Raw genomic sequence first — 9,168 nt, 5'->3', positions numbered from 1 at the left:
GGAGGATCAGAGAAAAAGAGGAAGACCCCTAACGAGATGGATTGGCCAGGTGGCATCATTGATGGACTCAAGTGTGGCAGCGGTAGTGAGGTTGGTCCAGGATGGGACATTGTTTTGTTCTGCCGTGCATGGGGTCGCTATGAGTCGGTTCCGACTCGATGGCACCTGACAACAACAACAACATACTGCTTACATAAAACATTTAAATTTTTGAGCCTTTACAAAAGTGAACTGACTCATAAAGATTTCATGTTATCAAAATTAATCCATTTTAATCTTAACTCGATTGTCATCACCCAGTATAATGAAAACCAAATGACATACACAACATGGAGTCATGATGCTCTAATATTCTGAATTCACATTAAATATAGACTAACCATATATTTTATCTAAAGCTTAAATAACGGCATTTTCTTTTTGATGAGACAGTCGTTGCTGGTATTAGATTTTACTGATTTTTTAGAAAGAAAGCTGCTCCACACTGAATCCACTGGTCTTGGTTGCCCCCGCATGGGACATCGATATTAGTTACCACACGATCCCTATCAGCACTGGTGTAGATAGGCAAAGATACGCACTCATCTGGAGAATATGGACCATATGCAACATCTTTGCTCTTGAACACTTTAAAGAGATCTTGTGCAGTAGATCTGCCTGATGCAATGTCATTTGATGTCCTGAGTGCTGCTTTCATGAGTGTTGATAGTGGATTCAGGCAAAATGAAGTCTTTGACAACTTCAGTGGTGATGGTTTTTGCTTTCTTTACATTGAGGTACAATCCATGCTGAAGGCTGTGTTCTTTGATTTTCATCATCAAGTATTGCAGCTTTCAGCAAGCAAGGTTGTATCATCTGCAGGCTGCTATTTAATCTTCCTCCAATCATGATGCCATGTTCTTCTTCGTATAATTCAGCTTCTCAGATTATTTGCTCAGCATACAGATTGAATTAAGTATGGTTAAAGAATACAATTGTAGTGTACACCTTTCCTAATTTTAAACCATTCGGTGTCCCCTTGCTCTGTTCAAATGATTGCCTCTTGGTCTATGAACAGGTTCCTAATGAGCATAATTAAGTGTTCACAAATACTCACGTTCCACAATGTTGTTCATAACTTTGTGATAATCCACACAGTCAAAAGCCTTTGTGTAGCTAATAAAGCACAGGCAGACATCTTTCTAGTTATTTTCTATTTTCAGTCAGGATCCACCTGAGGTCAGCAATGATAGCCCTCACTCCATGTCCTTGTCTGAATTCAGCTTGAATATCTGGTAATTCCCTGTTAATGTACTGTTGCATCCATTTAAAATTTATCTTTAGCAAACTTTTACTTTCATGTGATATTAATGACATTGTTCAATGATTCCTCATTCTGTTAGATCAACTCTCTTTGGAATTTGCACAAATATGGATTGCCTTCAATCAATTGGCCAAGTAGCTGTTTAAAAAATGTCTTCACATAGATGAGTAAGTGCCTGCAGCAGCACTGCATCAGCTTGTTGAGCAATTTCAATTTGTATTCCATCAATTCCCAGAGCCTGGTTTTTTTTGTTAATGTCTTCGGGCACATTAGACTTCTTTCTTCAAGGAGACCTCTTTAAAAGCCGAGACTCATATAGTGCAGCACAGCTTGCTTTCACACAGAGTTAGTTGCAGTCTGTCTGTGTTCTTTGGAAATATAACTGCTAACCACACAGGCCAGTCCTAACACAGTGTATCTTGTGGCTTTGGCGTGCCTGGCACCAGTGTGGAACGTAGACCACTATAAGGAATGGTGAAAGATTACTTTCCTGGCTCGTTCGGAAAGGTGAGAATGATGAGCTTTGGCAGGGGCCATGCCTATTGCAAAGGAGCCCTGGTGGTGCAGTGGTTAAGCACTTGGCTGCTAACCAGAAGACTGGCGTTAGAACCCATCAGGCACTCCATGGGAAAAATGACCTGGTGATCTGCTCCCGTAGAGAAACTCTTTGGGGCAGTTGGACTCTATCCTATAGGGTCACTGTGAGTTTGAGCCAATTGCACAGCACTCAGCAAGTTTGGTATGCATGTATGAAGCCGGCTGGGTGTGGTGGCATAAGAAAGAGAGGCACACGTCCTGTTCAAACAGGCATCAAATGCACATCTCAGCTGGCCCAGCTAAAGCCTTTGTGGAATTAAATTTGTTCCCTCAGCCTTTGTTTATGACCCCTGTTGTTATTAAATGCTATCTGGTCACTTCCAACTCAGTGAGTTTCCAAGGAGCAGCTGGTGGGTTTGAACTGCCGACCTGCCGTTCGCAGACCAGTGCTGATTCTACAGCTCTGTACCAGGACCCTCCAGCTTTTTCTCTTCAAAGCCTTTGACGTGAGCATCCCTGATCATTTATCCAGGTTCCTAGGTGGTATTAGCTGCTAACAGTAATGTTGGTGGTTCAAATTCACCCAGCAGTTCTGACACAAGGCTTGCCAAGTTATTTCCCTAAACAGCTGGGTGAGCACTTTTCACTCTTGTTTCTACCAGTGAGTGATGTGGGTTTTTCTCTCCCTGCGTAGATCGTCGGGATCATCACTCGGCATAACCTGACGTATGAGTTTCTGCAGGCCCGGCTGCGGCAGCACTACCAGACCATCTGACGGCCGGCTCAGCCTCACACTGCCTGTGCCACTTCCCTCTCCAGAGCTACCTGGGGAGGCAGCCCACTCTCATCCCAGCCTGCCCAGCCAGCTGGGGCTATTCCAGGCACAAAAGATTCGTCACCCTGTGTTTGGAAAGCCTGGAGCCATCATTGAATACTTGGCAGTTGGAGATCTGGGGGAGGGTCTTGAACCATCTGAGTTTGGACTTTCTGACTTTCATAACACTTACCTTTCTATTTCCTGCTCCCCTACCTCCTACCATCCAGTGTTGGCCCAGGCCCGCCCCAGGTCCTCCTGGAGCAGGCCCAGAGGTGAAAGTCAGGCCTCAGCCACTAGGGGACGACAGAGCCATTCTTGCGCCTCTGTGCTTCTTTTCCTAGGGAACCCAGCTGTTGCCTTAAATCTTGGGAGGGATTTTGGCTGAGGTAACTGGGGAAATGCCAGTTGTAAAACACTGTTAATGCCACATTTAGGAACTGGGCACTGGGGAAATGAGTCAGGCTTTAGGGAGGGCTTTCTTTGTTGGAACTTGGGCCACTGTCTGGAGCACATTTGGAGGGAAACCTGCTTCCTGGGTGTGGGCAGGTGCTCTAGGCTTACCCTGTGCTTTGAATGTCCATACAGCCAGCACCTTCCTGAAGCACAAAGCCCCAATGATAGTCTCTGCACAGGAAATCTTCAACTAGGGTCAATGGTACATCTACCCTGGTTTTGACTGCTTCAGCTTTCTCTGCATTTTGCACATTCCTCAAGGTCTCCGAGGAACACAATTCTACCCTGATCTGGCCTGGGCCTTTCCATGCTCAGCACTTCTCAGCCTTCCTGAACTTCTCATCCATGCCTTTCTGGGACAGCGGCCACAGCCACAATTTGGGCATCACCCACAGATTTACTGGGAGCAGAGCACCCTTCGGTGACACTGTTCTCTTGGCCTGAGGGAGTTTTGTAGAAAATGGAAGTGAGTAGGGTCCTGAGCCAGTCAGTATGTGAAGCAGCTGGAAAAGTAGTGTTATGGTAAAGCAGGTGGTTTATTCTGGGGGATGAGGTGTCTCTACCTTCCATAAAATTCTCTCCCTGGCTGGTAACCATTCCAACCTATTTGGGGCTCAGAAATGGAAACTTCCAGAGGCATGTGGGGGGGTGCACCCTATCAGCAGGAAAAACGTAAGTACAAATTCCCTTGTTTTGTTCAACATAGGAACAGGCCCCCTTGTTTGTCTCAGACTGGTTAAAATCGCCCTATACTGAACAGGTACTGAAACCAAGCCTTTGGGTTTCAGTTGTTGGCACTTAACTTTCCTTCTGCTTACTTCTCTATATATCTGGGACCTCAGGATTTGTGTTTTGTGATTTCTAATTTGGATCTGCCCATGGCCTCAGTGCCTGGCCCGGCAGCCTGTTGTCTCACCCTCATCCATGAACTGACTTCCTTTGCAAAGCTCTCGGGCTCAGCACTCCCTAAAAAACTTACATATGTAGTTGCTGCTTCTAGATCTTTTCTTACTGATGGTGAACCCCTCTATTTGACCCCATTTTCTTAATCTCTTTGACCAAAATTACTTCAGTACCTTAAGTTCTCAGCCTCCGTGGGTGTGCTTAACCTGTTAACACTGCTCCCAGTCGACAGTGGGGGAAATCATGAGACCCCACAAGTAAAGCCTTTAGGTAGGATTGCTGCAGTCTGTTTCATGGGGTTGGCCAGAATTTGGCTCTTCCTTAATTAAAAAAAAAACCAATTACCAAATCAGGACAATGGTGTGGCAGTCCATCAGACCCCAAGTCCCTTCCGTCCAGCTCTCACTGAAATTGGCAGAACTGAAGTCCTGCAAGAGGACCTCTGGTCTCCAAAGAAGGGTGGGTCTCATGCCACCAGTTTCACGGCCTCCCCGGGTGAATGTTACTGGAATTTGTCCCTCGTGCACATCGCGTTGTATTTGAGTCACTGGCTATTTTGTCCCCGCAGATAGTTCAATGCAGATGCCTCCCTCCTCCCCTCCTGAATCTACTGGATGCGTGCCAAGGAGGGCCCAGGGTCCTCTGTAGAGGCACTCTGTTTCCTCACCCTTCCCCGCAAAACCCAAAGAGTGCAGTTTTTCTCCTTGTGATAAAATAGCTGTAAACCTTGTCCTTTGAGCTGTGAGTCAGAAACCAGACCAGCCTTTCCAGCATCTTCCTAGTATCCCAGACCCAGAGAGCAAGACTTCCATCACCTCCTAGTCGTGAGGTGCCTCAGTAACCCAGACACCCGCCCACAGGGCCACGGCCTGGCTGGAAGTACTTGTGTCCAGCATACTACACTGTTGATTGGAGAATGGGTGCAAGAGTCTAGTCCTGCCCTCTGTGTCCTGGGGATGGTTTGACCCTGACCTTGTGTAATGGTTCTGAGCTGGAACAGACAGTTGCTTGCTTGGCTAATCATTTCACATTTCTGAGGCAAAACTGCACCGCCATGGCCCTGGTGGGTGGACAGGAGCTCTTTCACCAGGGCCCATGCAGTATTGACAAGCAGTGTTGCCCCAGCTCCTGCAGACTTTGGCTATTTCATAGGGGTGGCTTCCTCTTTTCTGTTTGCACTGTTTGTTTGTACAGTCATGTTAGCTAATTCCACTGTGTATATAAATTGTATTTTTTTTAATGTGTAAAAATCTATTTTTATTTGAGCTTTTGGAACATGGAAGTTCTCACTGTAACCATTAACGTGTCCGAATACAATGTCTTCCTCCATCTCCTTTAGCTTTTTGCCTCCAGCACACTCTTTAGCATAGTACTTGCTTTCTTATTTATTCCCATTCTTTTTCTAATACATAGAAGCTATAAAGCTGGGAAGCAGTGTTCTGTAGCTTTCCCAGCATGCCTCTTCAGTTCATGAGGGCCAAGGCCCACAGGAGGGTCCACTTGTCTGTTCAACAACTACCTTCATCATAACACATTTGACCCTGTATATTGTAGCAGAAATCGTGGAAGGTACCATCATTTTGTGTTTTTCTCTTCAAATGAGCACATTTGAAAAAACAACGAAACAAAAAAGAACCATTGTGTGGATTCCAACTCATGGTCACACCCTGTGTTCCATAGTGTTTTTCAATGGATTATGTTTTCAAAGTAGATCTCTAGGCCTTTACTTCCAAGGCGCCTCTGTATAGACTGAATTAGCAGCTAAGTGTGTTAGCCACAGCCCCACCCAAGGACTCCGTGAACACACTGCATCTTTTTTAATGCAATGGGTTGGCTCTTACTGAAATGCGTCACAGCCTCAAGAAGACCACCTATTATGAAGCTGTTCGAGCTGCTCTTCCCAGAACAATAGGTCAAGAGTCCATTTGTGTTCTGAACACTGTTGCGGATAGGAATTAGTTATACAGATTCTCCTGAAATCTAACCAGAAGAAAAAAACTTACTGCTGCATCTGTAAATGTTCAGGCTTTGTGACTAGCTTCCGCTGGTGCCATCTGTCACTGCTTTTTGGTCACTTGTCTTTTGTTTTTCAGGAGACATGGCTTCATCTGATCACCATTCAAGCAGTGGTAGAAGCCGTCTGTCTCGGTCAGGTGTTCAGGCTACTCTCCCTATCCCGAAGTTCCCTCTAAGTTCTAGAGGCCTCTTCCACCTTATGTACTTGGCACTTTAAGTATATTCCATCCAATGAGAACCCACTGTGTTAAAATGACACCCTGGGAATGTGTCCAGACACTATTCTTCTATAGATTAGATTTCTACCCCTGACACTCTAACCATCAACTCTTCTGGCTTCCTCTCCCTTCTCAAAGGAGTGAGCTGCTACATCATTTTCCCTTTTCCAAATTTCTGTACAAGACCAAGACATTTTGTCCAACATTTATCGAGCACCAACTGTGCCATGTACTGCAGGAGGTGCTGAAGGGACATTTGTCTTCAAGAACCTCACAATCTCCTCAGTGATCGTGGTTAACATTTTGTTACATTGTAACAATTGCAGATGCATTGCTGCCTATGGAGAGAGGAAGAAGAGATTCATTTTTACTGGCACATGGTATCAGGGAAGACTTCCGGGAACAAGTAGCATTTATAATGAGCCTTGAGAATGTCTCAGGAAGACTGATTAAGGACATTCCAAGTGAAAACAGCATAAGGACACAGATGAGCATGGGGAGCGTTGGAGGAGTGCTGTGGGGTCTTATGTGGAGAGTGGGATTTAGCAGAAAAGCAAATGAGACTAGGTGAACTGAATGCCTGTTATTTTCTACTTAGGATAATGCTCTTTTCAGTAGCAGATTCAAAAACACTGCATCTGCCCCAGTAAAGTCTACAAGTCCAGTCATCTTGGTCTTTAGGTTATTTTTTAGGCACAGATATTAACACCTGGAAGACACATAAATACTCTTTTCAGCAAAGTGAACACTGTCTTCACCTCTTCAGTTTTGCCAGCCTATCGCCTCCCTTTTTCCAAACTAGAAGTGCAACTCCTCCGGTTCCAGCAATTTCTCAAAATATATCTGAGAAAATTTAGCGAGTACCCTTAAATTATAGAGTGCCTTTTTAAAATAACTAACCAAAAATCACTATAAATACAAAAACTATCTATTGAGCACGAGCTTTGTTAGATGTAACTAGAAAATAAGCATGGTTGTTTTGTAAGCCTGTTTTAATAAACGGTCTGGCCATGTGCAATCTAAACCAATCTTTCAGCCTAATGGGGCTTTCTCAGGACCCGTGACTGAGGCTAGAATGAGAGGCAGAACAACTTGAAAAATGAGAACTACAATCTGAGGTGCCCGCCCCCCCCCCTAAAAAAGGGAGGGAGGAATGTAAGTAGGAAGAAAGAAACAGCATTCTTCTGACAAGCAACATTTTTTTTTTTTTATTTCCACGGAGGCATTCCAACACGATGTGACCCTGTAGGACAGAGTAGAACTGCCCCATAGTATTTCCAAGACTGTCATCTTTACAGAAACAAACTTCCTCATCCTTATCCCTCAGAATGACATGAATTCAAGTCACCATGTGTCACCTGGACTCCTTTGACAAAAAAGATTGGACTGAATTCTCTTCCCTCAGAAATGAGAAATCACACCAACCAAACACATTGACATCTGTCCATGGTGCTGACATTTATTCTTTTTTTTTTTTTTCTTTCAAACTGCTTTCGGTAACAGGTGGGGTGTGTCCAAAAGTTAATGCATGGGGGTGGAAGAGGCAAGGAAGATACAATTAACCCATTTTATCTACATTTAGCATAAAATGTGACAAATGTTGGCAGGGTACTACAGCTGGGACTGGTGCTTGTCAACTCGATGGCCATGAGATGAGACAAGTTTGAGTGAGAAATCCCAGGAGGTGAGGGTCTTGGAGTCTGCCCAGGCTGGCCTACCTTTTCTTCTCTGGCCATTATCTTCGGTACTACAAAGAGAACACAGATATGTTTGGTTTGGTCATCGGTTCTATTGACTTCTGACCAGTTATTTCCACCAGTCCCCATGCCCAGCCTGGTGACCCTTTGAGTTTGATGAATTGGAGCTAGTAGATCTTCTGGGCTCTTGTAATTCTGGGAATGAACAATGAAGCAGTACAAAGATGACTTAGGCTAAATGAAAACTTTCATTTCCCTGTGCTAACAGCAGTCAGAAGGAGCCCTGATAGCACAGTAGTTTAGCACTTGGCTACTAACCAACAGGACTGAAGTTCAAACCCAGCAGCCACTCTGAGAGAGAACGATGGGGCAATCTACTTTGGTAAGGATTTTCAGCCTTGAAACTCTATAGGATGGTTCTATTCTGTCCTGCGGGGTCACTATGAGTCAGAATAGACTCAACAGCAATGGGACAATGGGTAGAAGCAGTAGCTGAGGATGAAGGCATTGTTCAGATGGCTCATCTACCAAATTAGAGCTGAAATTTCAAAGGGAACAAGCTGGTCCTTTTCCTACTGGAAGTGCCCCCTGATCCTGTTCTTTGACACAACCACCATTTTCCTCCCCATCGTATTTCTACTCCCATTCATCTTACCCGGAAGCTGTTGCACCCGAGGCCACTCTGGGCTCCAATCCTGTCCATCCTGCCTCCGAAGCAGCTGGACCGCCGCAGGCTCCGAGGGGAAGCGAGCAATCCCCTCAACTTGTTTTTCAGGAGGGCAGATCTTTCAGAGGAGTCCCAGGGGCCCCTCCCAAGGGTACCCCCATCTCGCTGGGCTGGGCTGACCTCCCTGGTCCAGGAAGGCACCTCAGGGAAGGAACTGAGAGCCACCCCAGCCTCGTCATTTTGCTCACTTAGTCCTTGTGGGGGCACAACCTCGTCTTCTAAAGGCATCTTGTCCTCCAAATGGTCCAGCAAATTCTTTACAAAAGGAACATACAAGAAAAGGGAGCGGTCTCATGGGTGTGGAGAAAATCAACAGGAATTGGCACAGTATCAGAAAGCCCCTTGGTCCCAAGCTGAACCCCTTTTCTTGGCCCTACCTTGAAATCCATTAGGTCTGCATTGGACACAGAGGTGTACACAGGGTTCGCTCTGGCTTGACGTGGGAGCTGAAATGTCAGGAAGAGGAGGAAGCCCACGGTGATGGTGGAGGTGCCCAT

The 9,168-nt window shown here is 45.5% G+C and overlaps 2 protein-coding genes across 3 annotated transcripts in view; one reads left to right on the top strand and one right to left on the bottom strand.

The window, feature by feature from the left end:
• Window positions 1-2,615, top strand: part of CLCN6 (chloride channel, voltage-sensitive 6) — a 52,072-nt gene extending 49,457 nt beyond the window's left edge. For both annotated transcript variants that reach the window (XM_006866382.1, XM_006866381.1), the window contains one exon: window positions 2,535-2,615. In XM_006866382.1, coding sequence (XP_006866444.1) covers window positions 2,535-2,615 — 81 coding nt within the window. The remainder of the gene's footprint in view (window positions 1-2,534) is intronic.
• Window positions 2,616-7,982: 5,367 nt separating this feature from the next.
• On the bottom strand, window positions 7,983-9,168 carry NPPA (natriuretic peptide A). Its single transcript, XM_006866428.1, has 3 exons — window positions 9,049-9,168; window positions 8,600-8,926; window positions 7,983-7,994 (listed from the first exon to the last, which is right to left on the bottom strand). Exons 1-3 carry the CDS (start codon window positions 9,166-9,168, stop codon window positions 7,983-7,985), a joined length of 459 nt encoding a protein of 152 aa, XP_006866490.1.

Source organism: Chrysochloris asiatica, unplaced genomic scaffold, assembly GCF_000296735.1.
Source record: "Chrysochloris asiatica unplaced genomic scaffold, ChrAsi1.0 scaffold00090, whole genome shotgun sequence".
NCBI lineage: Eukaryota > Metazoa > Chordata > Mammalia > Afrosoricida > Chrysochloridae > Chrysochloris > Chrysochloris asiatica.
The sequence above is the reverse complement of the archived record's forward strand: the minus strand, read 5'-3'. Positions and strand labels throughout refer to the sequence as shown.

Coding starts and splice junctions, on each gene's coding strand:
- NPPA (XM_006866428.1), bottom strand. CDS start 9,168: ATGGGCACCTCCACCATCACCGTGGGCTTCCTCCTCTTCCTGACATTT. Junction 8,927..9,048: donor CAGACCTAATGGATTTCAAG/GTAGGGCCAAGA, acceptor CCTTTTGTAAAG/AATTTGCTGGACCATTTGGA.